The sequence below is a fragment of the Bos indicus genome, chromosome 19 (genome assembly GCF_029378745.1).
Source record: "Bos indicus isolate NIAB-ARS_2022 breed Sahiwal x Tharparkar chromosome 19, NIAB-ARS_B.indTharparkar_mat_pri_1.0, whole genome shotgun sequence".
In the NCBI taxonomy this organism is placed as follows: Eukaryota; Metazoa; Chordata; class Mammalia; order Artiodactyla; family Bovidae; genus Bos; species Bos indicus.
In genome coordinates, this window is record NC_091778.1 from 53,333,029 (window position 1) to 53,357,703 (window position 24,675).

Consider the following 24,675-nt stretch of genomic DNA (forward strand, 5'->3'; position numbering starts at 1 on the left):
TCTGGAGTCGCCTGATGGCCTGAGGCGCAGACAGGCGTGGGACAGTAATGGCCAGCCCCTCCCGCAGCCCAGGGGCGGGCCGTGAGCTTCAGCGGGTCCCGGCGCTCGGTGGTGGGCGAGCGCGGCCCCCGGGGGCTGAAACCCCCGCACAGCCCCGGACAGAGTCGCGCGGAGCCCAGACCTGCCGCGTGCGGGCCGCGGGGTCCCTCTGGCGCCGGGAAGCGGAGGCCAATGGACCAGCGAGGGCCGCGCCGGCTCGCAGCCCCAGGCTAGCGAAGGGTTCACGGCTGAAGCAATGAAAGAACTGTGACCTCGGGTAGCCCCGGGGATGGGAGGAGGCTGCGGAGAGGGAGGAGATCGTGTTTTATCAAACAGGTCTCAATAGAGTGACTTCATTTCCCACCCGCGGGCAGAAGTCAGCCCCGGGCAGGGACCCGGGAGCTTCCCAGCTGTTGGGCCATCGTGGCGCCCAGAGGAGGAGAATGAAGGGCTCGGGGTGTGGGGCGGGGGTGCCCGCTGGGCTGCCCCAACTGGGACTGTCTCTTTGGCTCGACCTGTCGCATGCAGTCGGATCCCGGAATCTTGGCGCCTCCTCTGTACAGTGGGAGCTTGGAGCGGCGGCTTCCGAAGCGCCTTTGGCTCTGACCCGCAGGGACTCAGGTCCTAGTCGGGAGCCGGGAACCGGAAACCGGACGGGAAACTGGGAGTCGAAGCCCGCGGCGCCGCTGCCCAGAAAAAAATGGCTCAAGTGTGTGGGTGGGTGAGTGGGGTGACTATGAGTAACGTAGCATAGTGTGGAGCTCCTCAGGGGTGACGCCCCCCTCCCGAAGTCCGGGACCCCTCGCCACCCGCGGAGAAGTGGGCAGAGCTGGGGTGCATGGGATCCAGAAAGCCCAACACACACGCGGACACACGCAGACATGGACACACGGATGCATTCCAACTAGCACACGGACACGCACACGTGCCCTCATATCTCCGCTGTGGGAAGGCGCTCCGGGAGCGCGGAAGGGTCCGCTTGCAGAAGCGCGGCGCCTCCCCCCGAAGCTGCAGTGAGCATCCAGCCCCGGTGGCGCCGTCTGCTCGGAATCGGACCCGCTCGGCTGGCAGGAAAGGCTTAATCCGCTAGGGACGCCTCCGAGAAGTGTCCGTCTGCCCCACCAGCACGATGTGGCGGCTGTCATTCCCGGGAGATGTTGCCAGTCTCCAAAGCCCGGAGCCGGGGTGGTGGGGGCGCAGGAGAGCCGAGAGCGAGGTCATAGGGAAGCCCCGCGACCCGGGGTGTGTAGCATCTTTACAACCCCATACGGACATTGAAGAAACTTGGAGCGACCCCGCGACCCCACTTTGGAACCTGGGGAGGTAGCGAGGCTCTGCTCCCGGCGCCCCCCACCCGGCACACAGGTGTGGACGACTTGAGTCCTTGGCGACCCTGTCGAGGCCCGGCGAGTGTTCAGCCCAACGGGGTGAGCCGAATTCTGTCCCTCGGGTCCGCCGTGGCCTCCCGTGTGCCCCAAGTCCCGTCGGAGATTTGGAGCAGCACGCAGGTGGCCCATCCAGAAGTCCGGGGCCGCGGCCCGGCCCACCTTACTCTCCACACCCCGCTCCCTCCGCTCTCGGCGCCTTCGGGGAAGCGGCGCAGGCTGGGACAGGGGCGAGTGGGTAGAGGATGGTGCAAAAGATGCGGCGGCGCCGGGATTTGGGAGGTAGTCTCCCCCACTGCACGTTCCCACGACCCCAGCCGCGCAGTGTGCCCGGACCGCAGACAATTAAACCGGGATTCCTCCCCCGCTGACGTCGCCAGCGCCGAGGCCCCTCCCGCGGTGGCATAAAAGGCGCGGGCTCCGCAGCGCAGGCGGCAGTGGGGGCCGGACAGCGCGGCGGTGCGGACTGCGCGGCGGAGCAGCCAGCAGCGCGGCGCCCAGAGCGCGGGCCGCCCGCGGAGCCCTAGCCGAGCCGAGCCGGGCCCGGAGCGCCGGATCCCAGCGCCCGCAGCCATGCCGGCCGGCCGCGCCGCGCGCACCTGTGCGCTGCTCGCCCTCTGCTTCTTGGGCAGCGGGGCCCAGGATTTCGGGCCGACGCGCTTCATCTGCACCTCGGTGCCAGTGGACGCCGACATGTGCGCCGCGTCCGTGGCCGCCGGCGGCGCCGAGGAGCTCCGGAGCAACGTGCTGCAGCTCCGAGAGACCGTTTTGCAGCAGAAGGAGACCATCCTGAGCCAGAAGGAGACCATCCGCGAGCTGACCACCAAGCTGGGTCGCTGCGAGAGCCAGAGCACCCTGGACGCGAGCGCGGGCGAGGCGCGGACGGGCGGCGGCCGCAAGCAGCCCGGCTCGGGCAAGAACACCATGGGCGACCTGTCTCGGACGCCGGCCGCTGAGACGCTCAGCCAACTCGGGCAAACTTTGCAGTCGCTCAAAACCCGCCTGGAGAACCTCGAGGTCCGCGCGCGCAATTATTTCCCCTCCGGCTCACGCGCCCCTCTGCCCTCCCCCACTTCCATTCCCGACCCTACCTGACACCCCCAAACCCGGCCTCGGCCGGGTGCGGATGCCTGGCTGAGGCCTCCCCAAGCCTGCGGGCCCCACGAACGGGCACTAGCCCGAGCTCCCTGCCAGGCCGCCCCCGCAGTCGCCCTGAGGGGACCGCGCCACCGGCCTCCCGGCACGGTCCCTACTCCACGCGTAACGATATGGTTTCCCCTCCGCCCTTGCACCCCCGCAGCAGTACAGCCGGCTCAATTCCTCCAGCCAGACCAACAGTCTCAAGGATCTGCTGCAGAGCAAGATCGATGACCTGGAGAGGCAGGTGCTGTCTCGGGTGAACACTCTGGAGGAGGGCAAAGGGGGCCCCAAAAACGACACCGAGGAAAGAGTCAAGATCGAAAGCGCCCTGACTTCCCTGCACCAGCGGATCAGCGAGCTCGAGAAAGGTAGTGGTCATGGGGAGGGGTGGGGAGGGGGGTCCTTGCATCCTATCTCAGCTCCCAGGACCAGTGGGACCCGGCCTCCGGCCCAGGCTTCCTGCACAGCTCAGGTCGGGAGTGTAAGCCCTGAGCTCCTCCACCATCTCTACCTCAGGTTCTCCAGCTGATGTTCCTGGCAGGGCTGGGGTGCCCTGGGCTTGGGACATCTGGGGAAACAAAGTGAGGGAGGGATTGCCTGGGGTTCCTTCCCTGCTCCCCTACCACACTCACACACTCACAGGAATTTTTCCAAGTCTGATCTGTTTAGTCTTCAGCAACTTTGCACTAAAGCCATGGCTAGACCAAGTCCTCCCTGGCTAAGAAACCCTGGCTCTAGCCAGTCCCTATCCCCAGCAGAGAGCAGGGCATGGGCTGCGGCTGGGTCCTCCTGGTCCACGGCAGATCTGGGCCCTGAGCAGGCTTCCTCCCAGTTCCTTGCTGCCCCTGGCGTCCTTTAGGGATTTCCAGGTCCCCTCTCCCCAGCCCTGAGCACACTCCTGTGGTTTTCTCTTATAAATGACCCAAGCTCAGGCATCTTGCATGCTGCCCTACTGTTTCAAGTCGCCAACCCCAAGTCCCAGTCTCGCCCGGGTGCACGGATGAGCTTGAGAGGCTCAGCCTTGAAGTCGCAGAAATCAAACAAGGTTGTAAAAGGGGAGGCGGGGGGATGCGAGGCTGGGAGCAGGGCCACGTGACCCTTCTCAGACTGCAAAGTGTGCTGGATGGATTTAAACAGTGCCATCTTAAGGCACGTTATGTAACTGAAAAACAGATCGGGGAAGGGAGGAGGAAGAAAGAAGGGGGAGATTGGGGAAATGAAGAGCACCCCCTGGAGAGAGACCAGATCTGCTCCAAGGGCAGGGGGCTGCCAGCCTGAGACAGAAGGGGAACATGGCCAACCCTGCTCTGTTCCCTGACATCTGGCTTAGAGGAAGGGGGTGGGGTAGCTGACCCAGTAGGATGCCTTCTAGAAATAATTCTTGGCCTAGAGGGCCGGTTTAGTGCTGAGCTCCCTGGCAGCACCCCGTGTACACCCTGGAGCTGGTGGGTGTGTGTTCCTGGCTCTGGGCCGGGTGCCCATGCCCACTGCTGGGTTGGAATGTTTTGACTGGAATCAGTCACACCATGCCCAGGGTCATAGCCACAGTGTGTGTGAGTTGGGACAGGGCAGACAAGCATTTCCTGGAGATGTTGCCGACAGACGGGGAGCTGGTGGCTGAGTATAAAGGGAGGCGATGGGGCCCTGAGTATGATTTTTCAGGAAACACACCGGAAGCTCGCCCTGAGAATGATTGGCATTGTCCTCAAAGCAGTCATCTCAGGGGAACATGGCTCTAGGGCCACCTTCGGGCTCCCTGCTGACCTGCTCTCTCTGCAGGGGCAGACAGAACTGCTTGAAGAGACTCAGAGGGGACAGCTCTCCTTCCTGTGGGGTGGATGGGATTCTGGAAACAGCCTGAGTCCTCAGGATGAATTGGCTGGGTCAGATGAGTGACCAGGGGCTGCAGTGTGTCCTGGCCTTGAGGGAAGTGTGATGGGCCCCAGGGGCCTGTTCTGAGCAGCAGCCAGCATCATGGAATCGGGTTGGGCTCCTGGAGGGGCTACTCTGAGGGGAGCTAGCCTCTTTCCTGGTGAAGAGACCCCCTTCCTCTGCAGCCACACCTTTGAGCAAGCATTGGTTTACAGGGTGTGCCCTGACCCACTCCCTCCCCATGCCACTGCCCAGCTCAGGTGCAGATACTCAGAGCCCCTTGTATACGGGCTTCCCCATCCCAGCCTGTCCACGGGGGCCACCATGTGGGAGGTGGACCCAGAGTGCAGAGACTGTGGGCCAGCTCTTTCGTTCTGGCCCTGTGCCCTGGGGCAAAGTACTTGACCTCTCTGAGCTTCGTTTTCAGCATCTACAGAACAGAGAGGAGTCTTCTTTGTCTGCATCACAGAGCCTGGTTGGGGGCAGGGGGGTTGGCAAGCCTGCTTCAGTCTGGGACGGGTGCTTTGTCAAGGTGCAGGTGTCGGTACTGTGTCCCGTCCTCTCCAGGTCAGAAGGACAACCGCCCTGGAGATAAGTTCCAGCTCACATTCCCACTGCGGACCAACTACATGTACGCCAAGGTGAAGAAGAGCCTGCCGGAGATGTACGCCTTCACGGTGTGCATGTGGCTCAAATCCAGCGCGGCACCGGGGGTGGGCACGCCCTTCTCCTATGCCGTGCCCGGCCAGGCCAATGAGCTGGTCCTCATTGAGTGGGGCAACAACCCCATGGAGATCCTCATCAACGACAAGGTAGAGCCCCCACCCTTCCTTCTGGCTTTGCAGGGCAGCAGGGTGAGGCCTCCAGGGCCCCAGTCCATGCCAGTGGCCGGGGCAGGTCTGGGTGGTGAGATACACAGCCTCGGGTGCTACTGTGGCCCCGAGAGGAGAGCTCACCGGGCAGGGCTGATGGAGGGGCAGGGTGAGGACTGGGAGAAATGGGGAGGGGTACCCTTGCTATTCTCCATGAACACGGGGAAGCTGGAACCCTCCCAAACAGAGGCCTCACAGGTGGGGGTGGAGGAGGAGGATCCAGGGGCCAATCAATCCGGCTGATCAAACCCTGACTCCCTCCCTCAGCTGGCCTTGGAGCTGACTTTTATCCCCCATATTTGGGAGGCCATAGATGCTTGGGGTGGTGGTAAGGATGCTCCAAGAGAGTCCAAATCAATCCTGCTTAGCGCCCTGCCCCTGAGAGGAGGCCAGGTCTGCATGAGCCCTTGGGAGAGGGCACCTTTTCCCTCCAGGGAACCCGTCTCCATCTTGGCCCTCTGCTAGCTGTGGGATTAGCTGTCAGCTCTCCAACTCCCTCATCACCATGCCAGCTTTGGTAGTTAATGTCTAAAACCTGGACTGAGAATTGGAGTCCAAGCCTTTGCTCTTGATGCCTTGCCCAGAGAGGGCTGTACCTTTCTGGGGCCCCATGTCCCCAAGTTAAAAGGGTGTGAGGGTTCTTTTGTCAGCTGAAGCAGCCTCCCCGCCTGAAATGTTAGAGTGGGAGTGAAATTCCAGGTCAGGGGCTGCTCTGAGCGTTAAAAGGCATGGTGCCATCTCCCCTGGCATCTTTCAGAGTCTCTGTAAAAAGGCTGGGCGGGTTTTAGACCCAGAGGATCTGGCAATTAGAGATGGAGCATTGGAAGAGAGGAGAGGCCCAGAAAGCAGCAGTGAAGTCAGCCCCCAGGGGTGGCTCATCCGAGGGCAGGTTTTGTGGATGGGCCCAGAGGGAGGAGGGTGAGTAGGAGTTGAGGAGATTGCATATTCAGATGGATCTGGACTAAGCGTCCCATTTCCCTTGTGATTCTGTACTCTGTCAATGGATGGGCCTGACAGTCCCGAGGGGCAGGTGCTGCAAGAACTCAGTAATGGCTCTTGATATTTACTGTAAAAGCCTATGACTAGTAACTAGGTGAACTAGTAACTAGTGACGATCATTGATCCTGATGGTGCCCATTCCCATCACGTCCTGTATGTCGTTCTCCTGCCCAGGTGGCTAAGCTGCCCTTTGTAATCAATGACGGCAAGTGGCACCACATCTGTATCACCTGGACCACCCGGGACGGGGTCTGGGAAGCCTACCAGGATGGCACCCAGGGTGGCAACGGCGAGAACCTGGCACCTTATCACCCCATCAAGCCACAAGGCGTGCTGGTGCTGGGCCAGGAGCAGGTACAGGCTATGGGGGGCAGGGACGGGGTGAGGGGGATGTGGGGGTGCTGGCTGCAGGGGGAGGAGCCCCAGAACCGGAGACTAGGCCGGAGAAAGGAGAGTGAGGGTGTTGGGAGGGAGGGGAGAGAGGCAGCAGGAAGCGAAGTGGGAGGGAGCTGGAGAGGGAAGTAGTTCCCCCTGAGAAGAAGCCGTGGAAGCAAGTGATGCAGCAGTTTGGGCAAAGTCCCCGCTCTGAGTGGGTGCTTTCAGGAAAGGTGGGGGTGGGGTGGTGGGGGGTGGGGGGTGGGAGCTCTGTCTCCAGACTCTCAACAGCTGCAGCAATGCTCTTTGGCACGGGAAGGCCAATCGTGCACTTAGTGATGCATAATTTATTTCCTGGAAGTGGTTTGTCTCCCATTGGGCACCCAGGAGGGAACGGCAGGCAGGAGAGCCCCAGGCCTTCTGTTCTCGTTGGGCGGCTATGGCTGGCAAAGAGTGACATTAGAGTTTCCTGGGGAGAGGCAGGGAATGTAGGGGAGGCCCCCAGGCCCTGCTCCCACAGTTGTCCATGGACCCAGCTGACACCCTCCCTCACTGGGCACCTCTCAGGTGCCCCCAGGAGAAACACTGCATCCAGGGCAGAGGAGGCCAGCATCACTGCTGTTCCTGAGCTCCCTGCAGGGACTGATGCACAGCTGAGACAGACGTGCCCAGAGGTGGACGTGAGAGCCATACATGCTAGGGAGGCCCTCCTGTTAAGCACCCACCTCTCTGACCCCCTCCACCCTCACCCTCTGCTTTTCTCTGAAGGACACTCTGGGTGGCGGGTTTGATGCCACCCAAGCGTTTGTGGGTGAGCTGGCCCACTTCAACATCTGGGACCGCAAGCTGACCCCGGGGGAGGTGTACAACCTGGCCACCTGCAGCACCAAGGCCCTTTCCGGCAACGTCATCGCCTGGGCGGAGTCCCACATCGAGATCTACGGTGGCGCCACCAAGTGGACATTCGAAGCCTGTCGCCAGATCAACTGAGGCCTGGGGCTGGGCTGAGCCTCCGGGTCCCCGGGTCCCCAGCCCCCGCCCAACTCCCCCTGCTTGTTCGGTGATGATCCGTCGTCTCTTCTTCTCTCCCTTTCCCCCAGGAATGACTCAAGGCCATCGCCCTCGCACATGCGCACACGCACACAGCCTGGTCTCGTCCTCGTGCACGTGAAGCAGGCCCGGCTCCCATCTGCCGCAGGTGTCCCCTCTTCTCTCTAGGAGCCCGCGCTGTTTCTCAGGCATGCCCTGTTCACCACCGACACTGGCGGCTGAGACATTTTGAAAAATGCACACGTAGGTGAGAGGACCTGTGTGTGAGTGTGACTGTGTGTGTGTGTGTGTCTACAAGGATCTGTCTCTCAGGGGAGGCCTTCTCTTTTAAAATGAGGTATTCCTTTTCTTCTTTCTCTGTGGCTTTGGGAAGTCTCATGACTGGTCTAATCTCTGCACTTGCCAACTTTGGTGGCTGCCCGTGTGCCTTGGGGCTGGTGCAACTTCTCCTGCCATGCGTTCATCTTTGTTTGCAAACCTTTTTCAGAGCGACATATCTCTATATTGATAGAATAAATATCTTTTAGCGCTTTGTTAAAGGCTAGGGACCTCTCCAAGGAGAATTTGTATTTTGTCGTAGAAGTAAATTCTCTCTGAAGGGTTGAAGGCAGACCGTGTCCTGTGATGGCACCACATGCTGGGAGAGGGCAGAGGAGGTGGCACCAGCCTCAGGAGCCAGGCATCCTGCTGTTGACCTCTGAGGACAGCACTGGGCCTGGGAGGCTGGCCTGCCCACCCAGCGTAGCCAGCTCTGGCCCAGTATCCCATCTGTGGCCCTCAGCCTTCCCACCTCCCCAAACTCCCCTCCAGCGGCCAGCTGGTGACCCCAAGAGAGGAGCATCCCACCCATTGCCCAGGAAGCCAGGACCTCTGGACCCTTCCCCTTGGCCTCTGGCAGTGGACGACTTGAGGCTTCAGTGGGTCAGCTGGAGAACAGACCTTTTAGACCAGGAAACCCACACTCTGATTGATACCCAGCCATGTAAGGCCACAGCCAGTCAATGGGCCAGGTCCATGGTAACTCTGACAGCCATATTCTTTACCCAGGCTGAGGCAAGTCCAGAGACCTCTCCATGGAGAGCTAGGCATGGCCAGGCCGGGGCCTGAAACCCACTCCCCATCTTACAGAGCTCAAGTTCTGATGCAGCCCCCAACCCGTCACCAGCTGGTGACATTGACACCCAATCAGTGTCCAGAAGCTTTGACATTTTTTCTCCCCATGAAAAACTAACATGTGCGTCTCCTAGTCCTTCCAAGGTGGGGAGAAAAGTGTGTGTGTGTGTGTGTGTGTGTGTGTGTGTGTGTGTGTGCATGCGCACGCACGCGTGTGTTGAATGAAAGAGAGAAGAAGAGCACTCAGACGGATCACGCCCAGGGGAGGGTGAGCTCCCTGCTTTGTTGCACCATCTGGGGGTCGCACACCCAAGGGCCACCTGGACTCCATCACCAAGAGTCTAATTAGCAAAAGGCTGGCAAGTCTTTCTAGAAATTCTACTGCACTGCCTGGCTCATCTACAGCTGCAGACATTTCTTCAGCAGGAGCAGGTGTTCTGTCTTCTGTTTTTTCCAGAGGCACCTGTCTCCTTAAACGCAGGTCCGTGTTGTGTCGGAAACCTAGTGCATCTGTGTGTGTCTGTGTTGGTGTTTCTGTGTCGGTGTCTGCGTGGGTGTCTGCACGGTACCCAGTCGCCATTCTGCAATGCATCACTCTCGTGCCGAGGGTGAGGTCCAGGCGCCGGGCTGCGTGTTGTGGTTCAACAGTGGCTTTTTTTCTGAGACCATTGTGCTTTGTCAGAGCCTGTCCGGCTGTGGCATCTGTGGATCTGCAGGGATCTTCTCGTTTGCATGTTCCTTGGGGCGGTGTGTCCCTTGCTTCCTCATTCTGGTGTGTGTTCCCCTGCCTGCATGAACTTCTCTGGTTCTGTGTTGTGTGCCCAGTGCCACCCCTTGTTCTGTGACCATCCATGTAGCTACTGAAAATGGCTGGGTAAGCAAGCCAAGGGTGTCGGAGGAGGTCACGGGAGAGACAGAGTCCCTCTCCCCCTCCCCACTCCCCAAACACACCAAGAAGTATTTTTAACGTGTAGGTTGAGAACAAGCCTAACATCACCCATGGTTGGGAGAGAGCGAGAGCTTGGAATCCCCCTCTAGACCAGATCAGCCCCACCCCTCACTTCAGCCATCTCGGAGCTGTAGGCAAGGCCCAGAGTGTGCTAGGTGCTCTCCTTCGGCACCTCCCACCAGCCCCTGCCGATCTAGCGATCTATCGGACCCCAGACCACCTTCTGCCCCAGTGGGCGCGGTGGGAGCTGTCCATTCAGGACCACAAGCCATCCTCTGCCCTAACTAAAGGTGGGCAGAGCACACCTGTGTCCCTTTGGCCTCCCCTCCCCGACCTGTTCACCCTCCTCGCCCCTCCCCTGATGCACCCATGGTGCCAGGGACAGAAGCTGATGTTTAACTCCCTCCCCTACCCCAACTGGAGCCTGTGCCAAGCCCCTGGCTCCCTCACTGTGTTAACACTTGGCACTTCGCCAGCCCCGAGAAAGGTAGATGACACAGCCACAAATCTAATCCACATAGTTTCCATCTACTCCTTAATCTGATTGATGTTCCCTCTTGCACTGAATAATACATGCCTATCTCAGGTAAGCCATTTTATAAAATAAGGAGATAAAAAAGCACTGTCGAGACAGTGTTTGCTTTTGCCGAGCTGGCGTCCCACAGCTCCCTGGGTGTCCGAGGCGGCAGAGCTACTGACAGAGGCTCTCCGGGCCCTCGGGGGCTTAGAGCCCACTTGAATCGTAAGCCTTCTTGCTTTTGATAACACAGTATTATTTCTCTTACTCTAGAAGAAAAAGTTTATTACCAAAACAAGAGTATTTTTATGAAAGAAAAGGACAAACCTATAAATTAACTCAACCTATATTTCCCTTGAAAATACTTTTCAGGCTCCGCCAAAACGTAGAACTGAAAGCATGTATTTTGGAAGAAAGAGATACATTTTGTATGCTTTCTGTTCCTTTTGTAGATTCACAGTTTATTTTCTAAGACTGCAAAGATCACTTTGTCACCAGCCCTGGGACCTGAGACCAAGGGGGTGTCTTGTGGGGAGTGAAGGGGAAGGGAGAGGCTGGCATGAGGGTCACAGTTATTCCAACGAGCTCCAGAGAGGGGCCACCTGTTCTCAAAGACATGTTGGGGACTGGATATGCTCTGGTTCCTTGATGGTGGCCCCTCTGTCTTGGAGCTGACTTGTCAAGTGGAATGAGTAGAGAACTTGATGGTCAGTTCCAACCCTGATAGAAGGTACTAGGGTTCTGAATTGTGAACATTAAGAAGATGGTATCCTTTGTAATCTTATGGCAACCAGAACGTGGCTTAAAGCAGTCATGGTTTCATCTCTTAAAACACAGTGTGTAAATTTATTCAACTAATGATGGGAAATGTATCACTTCTATGTACAGCGGACTTAAGTGCCATTTGTTGAAAGGGAACAAGTCATCGAGAACAAAAAAGCCCAATACTTAGAGTCCCAATTTTGTCTTATTTGCCAAAAAAAAAAAAAAAAAATCAACAATGACAAAGCAAACCCCCTCTGGTTGATATTGTTATATTGTATATACTGTATAATAGGAAAGAGAATTGATGTATCTTACTTTTTCATTATTTGCTAACCAAAGCTGTACATTTTTCATATGATCCACAGCCTTTTGGGTATCTAATGGGTCAAAACCATGGGACCTGCCACCTCCCATCAGCAGTTCTGGAAATGCACTATTTCTACTGGTATTCTTGCTTTTTTTTCATTTTCTTGCTGAAATGACATGAATTGTTGAGTTTATTTTTACACAGTAAAGAGTGAAGAAAGACTGTGGTCTCCTTGGAATATCTCTTCTTTCCTCAAGCTTGCAAATGTCATCTCAACCTACTGGGTGACCTCAGGGGCCCTCCCAGGATATGCCCGCCTACCCATTGCCCTGTGCCCCTCAAAAATCCCACAGCCACCTGGTGATAGTGGACATCAGGTGTGGGGAGGGGGCCTGCCCAATTCACAGGTGCAGCCAACACCAAGGCAGAGAGCAGTGAAGTGATTCTGCAGTGTGTAGAGACCACACTGGGGCTTGGATTGCAGAGTATCTGCCTGTTTCTCACCTCATCTGCAGCCCTACTCCCTCCTGAACCAATGCACTGCCCACAGCACACCTGGCTACAGGTCCCAGGTGGTCTGGGCTTGTCCTTCCCAAGCAGCCCTGCTCTCCTTTGCCACATCCCTTCTGACACATCCTTAGGGTTCCCAGGCTGTTTCCCTGCACTCAAGCAAGACAGCACCCCCAGGTTCACATAACAAGAAGATGGCTGATGTGGGAACCCTGCGCACTGAAAAGAACTCAGTTCCCTGGCCCCTCATGGGCCAAGCTAGCCACTGGATGGACATGGAGCTGTGGAGCTGTTCCCTTCTGTGGGATAAAATCAATGAGCATGAGTCAAAATAACCTGCCTGGTTGATTGGTCTCCCCCATGCCCCAACACACATGCATGTGCGTGCACACACACTCCACACACACACACACATACTGAGTTAACAGATGGGACTTGGTCAGGACTCAGGAGCTGGAGTTTGGTGGAGTGTAAGTAGGCTGCCCATTGCCTGGAGTAGTATGTACAGAGGGGGTTTGGCCTCAGAGCAGTTGACCACTCACCCTGTTGACCCTGCAGTAGGAACCCCAGTTGGGAGAGAGAAACCCCTGCCAGGCTGAACACCCTGGGCCTGTTAGTTGCCCTTGGTGTGCAGTGTCCACCTGGAGGCTGCACACGTGTGGCTGGGCCCAGGGTTATACTCAGTGCCAGCAGCTCAGGCCAACACACCACCTCTTTGCCTCCCACTCGCGCAAGTGCATAGTTATGTCTGTAATAACATCACTCTTACATTTCTAATTTCTATGAAACAGCTCATTCAAAACTTCGGTATTTTTACTATTATCAGAAACAAATGACTTTCCCCACTTCTCACACCTGATCTTGGCACATCAAGGACTGAATTTAGGGACTGTGGAGCAGAGAATAGCAGCTTTACAAGGAGACAGCAAATGGGAGCTGGAGCAGAGGGACACAGGCTCAGGATTTCAAAGCTGGAGAGTGTCTCCAAAGCCATTGATGCCAACAGCCCATCGAATGCATGAAAATGTTCTCAGCTTACACACTTCCAATGATAGGGAACTCACTATCCATAGAGACAGTCTGGCCCACTTTCAAACAGCTCCAGCTGGGAATTTTTCTTTTTTCTTTTCTATCTTTCATATTTCTTTTCTGTTATGCCCAATTCCTTATATTGAGCTGCAGCTTCTATCCATCTGTTTGCCCACATGGAGACAGGCCCCATGTTTCCTAGGGTTCAACCTTTGTGTCTCTCCTGCACCACCTGGCTGACCTGCTATAGGGGCACACTCCTCCCACCCAGAAGCCCCCCAAGGGCAGCAGAGTATAGACCAATCCCTAGAGGGTCCTTGCTCTAGGAAGCTGGGGCTTGTGCATCAGCTGTGGGCCCCCCAGGGTAGGAGCAGCACAATTCAAGGAGTTCCAGCCTCCTCCATCTCCTTGTCTGCTCCCTGCAAGGCTCCCAGCGAATGGGCCTGTGCCCAGGAGCCCCCTCTCTGCAGACCTCCAAGGAGTACAAAGCCACCTGGCTCTGTGGAGTTAACTGCTGGCTGGAAACAGGAAATAGGAGAGAAGAAAAGCGGTAGCTGTGGGGAAGTTAGAAAGGTTCTGCAACTCTTTGGAAGGCCTGTGGTTCTGAGCTCAGGACTTGGCTTCTTTGTAGAAACCAGATGCCCTGTAGAAGAGACTGGAATGCTCAGCCCAGCCAACAAGAGTCCCTCTGGGGGCTGGAGTCAGCCGGAACTGCTGCCTTGACCTTAGCAGAACTGCCTCCCTCCCACCCTGAGCCCTCACTAGGAGATTCTTTCCCATTCACAGCCGTAGGTGCTCGCCTGGGCTCAGGCTCATCAGCTGGCTTTGCCAAGGGCCCAGGCCCTCAGGGGTCTCTGTGCTCCACCTCTGGAGGTGCCCTGGCAGTGCTGTCAGCCTCCAGGGGCCATTGGCATCCACACTGTACATCACGCTCTGTGCCTGACTCGTTCCTAAGCTTTATCTCCCGTCATCCCAATGGCTACCCTGATGACAACGCTGAGTTTGCAGATGAGGAGCCAGCGGTGAGGCTGAGTGACCTGCTGAGTGGCAGGGTGGGCGCTCAGACTGCAAATCCCCTGTCTTTCCACACTAGCTATAGGTTCAGAATTCATCTGCAGAAGTCAGCACCAGGGAGGCCACCCCCTTGAAGAGGACCTGAGCCCATGACCCTCTGACCAGATCTGCTCTTCCCTCGAACTTCACTGCTCTGTTGTCATCCCTGAGCCCCCAGTTTCTCACTCACTCACATGTGATGCACATGGTGAGTTCCTGTGGCCTTGGATTCCCAAGATGCCCTTCCCCATGGAAGCAGAGCCTCCCTCCTCTCCTGATGTTCAAAGAAATTGTTTGTAACAGTCTGATTGTTTCTAAAGCCTGGCATGCTGCATGCAGTCCATGGGGTGGCAAAGAGTTGGACACGACTGAGCAACTGAACTGAACAGTCTGATCCTTAAAAACTGAAAATCATTTCATTTCGTGGTTTTCCCATGAAGCACACTTGGCATTTCCTGAGATTCACTCAAGGAGATGAACAGTGGTTTTCAAGGCCTTAGTTTCCCCTAGCATAGGAAGACAGGGTGGGACCAGGCAGTCTCTTCAGTCTCTTTGGACTCTCCCTGGAGCCCAGGACCAATCTGTGGGGACCAGCAGGGCCCTCTCTGCAGGATGCCTGATGTACCTGTTCCAAGACCCCTGCTTACATAGGGCACCTCTGGTCCCTGCCCCACCATTGGGCCAGCAGCCATGGGATCTGCCCTCAGCAGACTTTTCTTCAATGCTAACTACCCTTTCAGGGTCCTTCTTGTCCTCCCTCAAACCTTAAGACTACATGAGTTCTTATTTCTGATCACTGTTGGTGGACCTGGGTGACACTGTCTCCCCAGAAGTTTCTCAGCTACCATATAAATCAGGGTACACATAGGTACTCGGGGCAGGGGCCACAAGACCAGAGCCCCCTGCCATGATCTGGATTTGGCAGTCTCCCTTTGGGGACAGGGGAAGAGAAGGATATTGAGAAAATGGGTAACCACAACTGAGCCTTTAGACAAACAGACATACAGGAGATTGGCCAAGATGGCCAAGCAGAAGGACCCTGAGCTCACCTCCTCTTACAAGCACATCAAAATCATAGCTATTTGCAGAATAGCCATCAATGAAAAAGACCAGAACCTACCAGAAGAGATCTTCTACAATTAAAGACATAAAGAAGGAAGCACACTGAGACTGGTAGAAAGGGCAGATCCTTGATAAAGTCCCAAAACCCTGGTGGACAACCCACAAAGTGGTGAATAACTACAGTGTAGAGATTCTCCCACAGGAGTGAGAGTTCTGAGCCCTGCATCAGGCTCCTCAGCCCAGGGGTCTGAACGAGGAAAATGAGCTCCCAGAGCCACTGGCCTTGAGACCTGGCAGGGCTTAATTTGGGGAGCCCCACAGGACTGTGGGGAAAAGCGACTTCACTCAAATGGTGTGCACAAAATCTCTCATGCTCCAGGACCCAAGGCAAAAGCAGTAATTTTATAGGAGCCTGGGCCAGACCTACTTGCTTATCTTGGGGAGCCTCTTGGAGATGCAGGGAGGGTGGGGGGTTGAGGAGTGGCTCACCTTGGGGACATATCCACTGGTAACAACCATTCTTCGGAGCTCCTTCTACCACATGGATGTTAATGCTGGTGAGCACCATTGTGTGGCATCCTCCCTCTAGCTCATCAGGGCCAAGACCTGGCCCTACCCAAGAGCCTGTATAGGTATCAGAGCTGAGACACCTCAGGCCAAGCAACTAATTGGGTGGGAACACAGCCCCATCAGGGCAGACCAGATGCCTAAAGACCTCCTGAGTCCTCAGCCTCCCTTGGACACAGCCCTGCCCACCAGAGGGCCCAGAACTTGGCTCCACCCACCAGTGGGCAGGCACCAGACAAGAAAATCACCATCCCACAGCCTGCAGATACAGCCTGCCCATCAGCAGGCCAGACACTGCCCTGGAATCATCTGGGCCCCAGCCCTGCCCATGAGCAGACTAACACAAGGTTCAGGACGCCCTGGACTCTGGATCCAACTGTGTCAGGCTATCCCCCACCCCCATCCACAATCACTAATGGTGTGACACCAGCTCTGGAATCCTAGACTCCAGGACTTGGCTCTGTTTGTTAGAGGCAGGTACTAAGCCCAGGGTTAATACCTATCTTTATCAAATTATTCTAAAAAATTGCAAAGGAGACACTTCTGAACTCATTCTATGAGGCCAGTATCACTCTGATACCAAAACTGGATAAACACATCACAAAAAAGAAAATAGTACTGATAAACATACATGTAAAAATCCTCAACAAAATATTAGCAAACTGAATCAAACAATACTTTTAAAAGGATATTATACCATGATCAAGTGGAATCTAACCCAATTATGCAAGATTTTTCAATATCAGCAAATCAATTAATGTGATACACCACATTAAGAAACAGAAGAATAAAAACCATATGATCATCTGGATAGATGCATAAAAATCTTTTGACAAAATCCAACATCCATTTGTAATAAAAAAGACAACTCTAGAAAGTGAGGATAGAGGGGAAATGCTTCAACATAATAAAGGCCATATATGACAAACCAACATCCACCAACATCATACTCAACAGTGAAAAGTTGAAAACGTTTTCTCTAAGATCAGGAACAAGACAAGGATGCCCAATCGTATCACTTTTATTCAACATGCATTGGAAGTCCTAAGCATAGCAATCAGAGAAGAAAAATAAATAAAAGGAATCCAAATTGGAAAGGAAGAAGTAAAGTTTACACTGCTCACAGATAACTGTTCGTAGAAAGCCCTAAAGATGCCACTAGAAAAGTACTAGACCTCATGAATGAATACAGTAAGATTATAGGATACAAAATTTATACACAGAAATCTGTTGCATTTGTATACACTAACAATGAACTATTAGGGAGAGAAATTAAGGAAACAATTTCATTTATCATTACATCAAAAAGAATAAGATACCTTGGAATAAAGTTCCTAAGGAGGTAAAAAACCTGTGCTTGGAAAGCTGTTATAAGACACTGTTGAAAGAAATCGAAGACAATACAATCAGATGGAAAGATGTATCAATACTATGTTCTTGGATTGGAAGAACCAATATTGCTAACATTATCACTCTACTCAAGGCAATCTACAGATTCAATGCAATCCCTATCAAGTTACCAATGATATTTTTTTCAAGAGAAATAACTGTGAAATTTGTATGGAAACACAAAAGACTCTAAATTACAAAAAAAAAAAAAATATATTGAGAAAGAAGAATAGAGCAGGAGGAATTACATTCCCTGACTTCAGATTATACTACAAAGTTACAGTAATCAAAAGAGAATGGTACTGGTGCAAAAAAAGACATATGGATCAATGGAACAAGACAGAAGGTCCAGTATTAAACCCACACACATGATTGATTAATCCACAACAAGGGAGTCAGGCACATGCAATGGAGAAAAGACAGTCTCTTCAATAAGTGGTGCTGAGAAAACTGGACAGCTATATGTAAAAGAATAACATAAGAACATTCTCTAACACTATATGCAGAAATAAACACAGAATGGATTACAGACCTAAATTTAAGACCAGAAGCCATAAAACTCCTAGAGGAAAACATAGGCAGAACACTCTTTGACATAAACTATAGCAACATTTTTTTTTGATCTGTCTCCTATGGCAAAGTAAATAAGGGCAAAAATAAACTAATTAAACTTAAAAGTTTTGCATGGCAAAGGAAATCATCAACAAAATGAAAAGACAATCTACTGACTGGGAGAAAATATTTGCAAATGGTATGACCAGTGAGAAGTTAATATCCAAAATATACAAACAGGTCATACAACTCAACATCAAAAAAAGAACCCGAATAAAAAATGGGCAGAAAATCTGAATTGACATTTTTCCAAAGTGCACATGCAGATGGCCAGCAGACACATGAAAAGATGCTCAACATCGCTAGTCATCAGGGAAGGGCAAATCAAAACCACGAGATATTACTTCACATCTGTCAGAATGGCTATCATCAGAAAGAACACAGGGACTTCCCTGATGGTGCCCTGGTTAAGACTCCTCATTTCCGTTGCAGGGGGCATGGGTTCCACCCCTTGTTAGGGAACTAGGCTTCCCACATGCTGTGTGGTACGTGGCCGAAAAAACAGACAAACACACACACAAATAATAAATGTTGACAAGGTATGGAGAAAATGGAACCCTCTTACACTGTTGGTAGGAATGTAAATTGGTGTAGTCACTGTGGAAAACAGTATGGAAGTCTCTCAAAAAACTAAAAACTAAAAAACTAAAAATAGAGCTACTATGAAAAGTAGAGTGTCAGTGGCTTAGTCAGGTCCACTCTTTGTGACTCCATGGACTATAGACCCCCAGGCTCCTCTGTCCATGGGATTCTCCAGGCAAGAATACTAGAGTGGGTGGCCATTCCCTTCTCCAGGGAATCTTCCTGACCCAGGGATCCAACTCAGGTCTCCCACATTGCAGGCAGATTCCTTACTGTCTGAACCACCAGGAAAGCCCCAGCAATTCCACTCCTGGGTATACATTAAAAAAAAACAAACCCTAAAACTAATTAGAAAAGATGTGCACTCACAATAGCATTATTTATAATTGCCAAGATAAGTCACGGAAGCGATCTAAGTGTTCATCAACAGATGAATGGATAAAGAAGATGTGGCATATACTATACCCACACAGACACACACACACTGGAATATGTATATGTATATATATACATACATATATATATATATATATAATGGGCTACTACTCAGCTGTAAAAATGAATGAAATCTTGTCATTTGCAACAACATCGGTGGATCTGGAGGGCATTATGCAAGTGAAATAAGTCAGAGAAAGACAAATATTGTATGATACCACTTATATGTGGAATCTAAAAGATACAATAAACTAATGAATATAACAAAAAAGAAGTAGACCCACAGATACAGAGAACAAACTAGAGGTTACTGTGGGGAAAGGGGAAGGGGAAGGGCACAGCAGGGGTAGGGAATTAAGAGTAGAAACTACCATGTACAAAATAAGCTACAAGGATATACTGTACAGCACAAGGAATACAGCCAACATTTGATAATATCTATAAATGTCTGTTGCATTAGTCACACAGTCATGTCTGATTCTTTGGCACCCCATGAACAGAGGAGCCCGGCGGGCTACAGTCCATGGGATTCTCCAGGCAGGAATACTGGAGTGGGTTGCCATACCCTCCTCCAGGGGATCTTCCCAACCCAGGAATTGAACCTGGGTCTCCTGCATTGCAGGCAGATTCTTTACCATTTGAGCCACCTTAAATTGTGAATCACTATACTGTACACCTGTAACTTACATAATATTGTGCCTCAACTATGCTTAAGTTTTTAAAAATGGGAAAAAAAGAAAAACATACTCATTCATTCATTCACTTATTGAATACCTATTTCCTGAGCACCTACCATGAACAAGCACCTGGGGCAGGTGCCCAGTGGGTGGTCTGTGGGCAGAAGAAGGCTCAGCTCAGGCACCTGGACCAGCTCCAGGCTCAGAAACAACGAAGGCAAATGGTGGGGGAGGATGGGGGAGGGTGAGGAGAGCGGGTGTGAGTTTGCATGCTTGTGTGCCTATAAGGCATTGCCAAGGAAGCCGTCTGTCCGCTGTTTGATTTCTGTGCTTCTCAATTCAGGCCAAGGTGGGGGGCCATCTGCTAAAGTGGGCACAGAGAAAACATTTTCGCTGTGCAGAAAATTGGCTTCTGAGGAGAGGCTGTGTGCTCAGCACAGAACCAGCCTGCAGAGGAGACGCTGGAGGCAGCGGGCAGGGCTGGGGTGCAGGGAGGGAGGCTCCACTCGCGTGATCTCGCTCAGGGCTGGGGAGACGCCCGTGCTCCTGCCCCATCCTTGTGAGGGCCCAGGCCCAGATGGTCAGTGTCTCTAAGGCATCAAACCCCTTCCTGAAACTTAGGGATCTTTGCTTGGGACTTGCATAGGGGGAGGGCTGTACTCCTTTTTAATAGCTTTATTAAGACATAATTGACATAGCATAAAATTTACTCATTTGAAGTATACGACTCAATGGTTTTTGGTATATTACATTACTAATTTTTAAAAATTGTGGTAAATATATACAACATAAAATTTACTGTTTTAACCATACAACTCATAGGTGTTATTATATTCACAGCATTATGCAATTATCACTATTTCTAAAACTTTTTAATCTACCCAAACAAAAACATTGCACCCATTAAACACTGACTGCCTCCCCCTCCCCCAATCCCTGATAACCTCCACTCTACTTTCTGTCTCTATGAACTGACCTATCTTAGGTACCTTATATAAATGAATCATACAGTATTTACCCTTTCGTGTCAGGCTTCTCAGCATGTTTTCAAGGTTCATCCATCTTGTAGGGTGGGTCACAATGCTATTCCTTTACAGCTGAATAATATTGCATCGTAGTGATAGACCACCTTTATTTATCCGTTCATCTGTTGGTGGGCCCTTGGTTCCATCTTTTGGCTATTGTGAATAGTGCTGCTAAGAATATGGGTGTGCAAGTGTCTGCTTTAGCCCTCCCTTTCAATCCCTTTGGGTGTATACCTAGGAGTAGAATCATGTGGCGATTCTATATACAGGTTTTGAGGAACTACCACACTGTTTTCTACAGTGGCTGCACCATTTACATTCCTACCAACAGTGTACTAGGTTCCAGCATCGCCACCCACATTTGTTATTCCTGCTGTTGTTACTTGATGGTTGTCATCCTAATGGGTAAGGACTTCCCTGTAGCTCAAATGGTAAAGAATCTGCCTGCGATGCAGGAGACCAGGGTTTGATCCCTGGGTTGGGAAGATCCTCTGGAGAAGGGAATGGCAATCCACTCCAGTATTCTTGCCTGACGGGCTACTGTTCATGAGGTCTCAGAGTCAGACACAACTGAGTGACTAACACACACACACACACACACCCTAATGGGTATGAGGTGCTATTTTACATGGATTTGATTTGCACTTCCCTAATGATTAGTGATATTATATCATATCATGAAATACTCATGATATATTGATTTTCATGTGCTTACGGCCATTTGTGCATCTTCTTTTCAAAATGTCTATTCAAACCCTTTGGCCATTTTAATATTAGGTGTTTGTTTTGTTATTGTTGAGTTATATAAATTTTGTATATATTCCTGATATTCATCCAATATTGGATATATGCCTTGTGAATATTTTCTCACATTCTGTGGGTTGTCTTTTCACTCTCTTGATAGTATCCTTTGATACACAAAAGTTTTTTATTTTGAAGTCCAATTTATATTTTTTTCATTGCCTGTGCTTTTAGTGTCATATCCAATAAATAATTTGCTAGGCTAAGGCTACTCGTTTTTGATTCCCCAGCCCCATGTAAACTAGTCCTCCCTGTGATCCTGTCTCATTGCATCCGTATCCCCTTAGCAGTGCCAGCCACACCTGATTGGTCTGCACAGCTCCACATCTCCCCAACGCAGAACCCAGGCAAGCAGAGGTCGGGTCTGTTTCCTTCCTCTTAGAAGATCCTTCTGGCTAAAGCATTCTTGTTTCTGGTCTTTGCTCTTCAGAATTCTGGTTCTCTAAGAATCACAGAATGTTAGTGCAGATGTAGAAAGAGAAAAAAACAGCAGAAATTCTCTTTGAAATAAGGACTGGCTGCTTTCATGCACCAGTGGAACTGGTACTTGTCACACGCTGGCTTGACTTGGTTTAGGAAAATATCCCAATGGCTTTTGTTGGTTTGGAAGGTAGACTCACCCTTCCCCTACCTTCAAGGGTTCAGGCAGGAGGGAAAAGGTAAAGGGAGCTGCTTGCACAGCAGCAAAAGGGACTGTGGTTTTTATAGACATCCTAGGAGGGAGGAGGTAAGAATCTGTGGAACAGAGAACTGAGAAAAGAAAAGAGATGAAGTGGTAAAAGGCCAGGCAGGAAAGCCCAGTTGGCCAGAAACGTCCGTGTTGTCATCTGTAGCAAGTTGCTCCATCACCCAAACACAAGTGAATGTCTGCTTCCAGAAAGGCCCAGGTAAACGAAGCTCTGCACAAAGAAGTTGGGTGGTGTCCAGTGTAGACCCCCTATCGAGTATGAAGCAGAAGCAGGAAACGTGATGGCAGAAAAACATGGGGAGCCTCATGGGACCCTGAGTTTTCCACCTTATATGGATGAGAGCTGTGCTAGGGTGAGTTGTGTCCTGCTGAAATTCATATCCACTCAGAACTTGTGAACTTACTTGGAAATATGGTCTTTGCAGGTGTCACATCAAGTTAAGGTACAGTCATACAGGATTACGGGCTTCCCTGGTGGCTCAGAGGATAAAGCGTCTGCCTGCAATGCAGAACACCCAGGTTCAATTCCTGGGTTGGGAAGATGCCCTGGAGAAGGAAATGGCAATCCACTCCAGTATTCTTGCTTGGAGAATGCCATGGACAGAGGAGCCTGGCGGGCTACAGTCCACAGGTTCGCAGAGTCGGATGCGACTGAGCAACTTCACACACACACACACACACACACACACACACACATACTGGATTACAGTCATACTGGTACAAAGTCTAGGAAATTTGGTCAAAAACACAGGGACATAGTGAGAAGGTCAAGTGAAGACAGGGCAGAGACTGGATGATGCTCCACAAGCCAAGGATCACCAGCAGCCACCAGAAGCTGGAGAGGGGCCTAGAGTGAATTCTGTCTCAGAACCTCCAAAAGGAACCTGCTGACACCGTGATTTCAGACTTCCAGTCTCCAGACTGAGGGAATTAATTTCTATTGTTCGAAGCTTCCCAGCCTGCAGTATCCTATTACGGCAGCCCAAGATAACTCAGACAGTAAAGAATCTGCCTGCAATGAAGGAGACCTGGGTTCAGTCCCTGGGTTTGGAAGATCCTCTGGAGAAGGGAACGGCAACCCACTCCAGTATTCTTGCCTGGAGAATCCCATGGTCAGAGGGGCCTGGCAGGCTACAATCCGTGGGGTCACAAAGAGTTGGACACAACTGAGCAACGAGCACTCCTACTAAGAAATGAATGGTGGGGCTAACATCCTTCTATTTTAAGAGCCAAGGAAAGGGAGGCTCTAAGCTTGGAGGACTGGGAACATCAGGAGCTCACCTTGGCTGGTGTGGGGTCCTAGCCTTCAGCTGAAGGAGCCAGAGCAGCTTTGGGCAGAGGGCAGGTCAAGCCTCAGAGCTCCAGTTTCTTTGCTCTTTAAGGCTCAGGGGGTCATCAGACTGTTGGCATCTGGCAGCTTAAAGGGGAGGCTGAGAAGCCATATGGTCAAAGCAGCTTCTGTACATTACACACTCACCACAGCCAGTTTGGGTCTCTTAGTGCTACAGCTTCCCTGGTGGCTCAGATGGTAAAGAGTCTGCCTGCAGTGTGGGAGACCCGGGTTCAATCCTGGGGTCAGGAAGAACCCCTGGAGAAGGAAATGGCAACCCACTCCAGTACTCTTACCTGGAAAATTCCATGGGTAGAGGAGCCTAGTAGGCTACAGTCCATGGGGTCCCAAAGAGTCGGACATGACTGAACGACTTCACTTTCACTTTCTTTCAGTGCTGTAGCACAGACCACAGTGCAGAATGGGGTCACCAACACCGGAAAACACCCAAGTGCTTTGGGAGGACAAGACTGCCCTTGGGGAACTGCCCAGCACTGTGACCCTCTGGCATGTGACCAGACTCTCCCTGTTGTGGATTTGGTGGCAACCTGGGGAGAGGAGCCAGAGATAAGGGGGGACGAGAGGATGAAGGATTCACTTAGTGGAAGGAAAGGAGATGGTGAGAGCCCAAAGTAGGATAAAGGGACAGAGAGTAAGGTGGAGCAGGGGAGGGTCCCTGGGCAGAGAGACCAGGTGGAGGGCCTGAAGGGGCAGCAGCATGGCAGGAGAGACCAAGAGCTGGGGTGGGGGAGGGTCAGGTCATACAGGGGCTTGAGGAGAAAAGCAGCTCGCCTCAATGATGTGCAGAAAATTTCATAGCTCAACGGTGTCTCTGTTATCAGACACAGCCAAGATGGATGGATATAGAAACAAGAGGCCTCTGCAGTCATCTCTGAACACAGACAGAACATGAACTCTGTCCAGACCTAAAAATGGCCCTCAGGTCCCCTTTCCTTGCTGACTGGAGTGGGTTTGCCAACTTTAGCCTAAACTTTGCTAAAGTTCTCCTGCCTTCCAGACACAAATTACTAAGATACCCTATTATGGCATCACCCCTGATCCCTATGAGCACTCCCCAGCTCCCCACAGTGTGCTGTTGCCCTCACTCAATTCCACTGCAGTTGTGTTCTAGGGGTCCTCGGATAGGAGGTAACTGACACCTCATACACCAAGGAAAGAACTGTGAATTTTACTCTGAATAATATGGGAAGCCACTGCATGGTTTTAAGAGAAATGTGATGTGATTTTCAAAAATGTCCTAAAGACCCATCAGGAGGTTCTCTGTGGACTGTGAGTGGTGACATATGGAGCAGGGTTCCCTGTGGCTACTTGGTGCAGGAGGGGGCTTTTTCCGCCTACAGGGCGGGAAGAAGTGACAGTGTGAACACATGGACAGCCTCTGTGTCCTACAACCACCTTCTAAGGAGTTTCTGAGAAAAGAACTTCACTGAAGCGAGCTAGACTGGGCTGTTTGCATCAGCTTCAGCATCCTAGTGGACAGCGCATAGGTGCCTAGCCTCCCCCTTTCTGAG

General features: G+C 52.1%; 2 protein-coding genes across 3 annotated transcripts in view; one reads left to right on the forward strand and one right to left on the reverse strand.

Moving 5' to 3' along the window:
* Window positions 1-24,675, reverse strand: part of ENDOV (endonuclease V) — a 78,414-nt gene that overhangs the window by 21,466 nt on the left and 32,273 nt on the right. Inside the window, exon 10 of one of the 2 annotated variants that reach the window (XM_070774384.1) lies at window positions 11,279-21,567. The exons of the other annotated variant lie outside the window; for it this stretch is intronic. Within the exon in view, the coding sequence (XP_070630485.1) occupies window positions 21,521-21,567 (47 nt within the window). The 3' untranslated portion in view covers window positions 11,279-21,520. Of the gene's footprint in view, window positions 1-11,278; window positions 21,568-24,675 lie in introns of those variants that run through there. 2 annotated transcript variants of the gene reach the window in all.
* On the forward strand, window positions 1,870-11,604 carry NPTX1 (neuronal pentraxin 1). Its single transcript, XM_019980496.2, has 5 exons — window positions 1,870-2,441; window positions 2,725-2,932; window positions 5,004-5,248; window positions 6,482-6,661; window positions 7,451-11,604. The coding sequence occupies exons 1-5, from the start codon at window positions 1,998-2,000 to the stop codon at window positions 7,670-7,672; spliced, it is 1,299 nt and encodes a 432-aa protein (XP_019836055.2). The 5' UTR covers window positions 1,870-1,997; the 3' UTR covers window positions 7,673-11,604.

Excerpts from the sequence above, each read along its gene's own strand:
- NPTX1 (XM_019980496.2), top strand. The coding sequence starts at position 1,998 with ATGCCGGCCGGCCGCGCCGCGCGCACCTGTGCGCTGCTCGCCCTCTGC. Across the intron at positions 2,442-2,724 it reads CCCGCCTGGAGAACCTCGAG|CAGTACAGCCGGCTCAATTC; the intron begins GTCCGCGCGCGC and ends GCACCCCCGCAG. Across the intron at positions 6,662-7,450 it reads TGGTGCTGGGCCAGGAGCAG|GACACTCTGGGTGGCGGGTT; the intron begins GTACAGGCTATG and ends TTTTCTCTGAAG.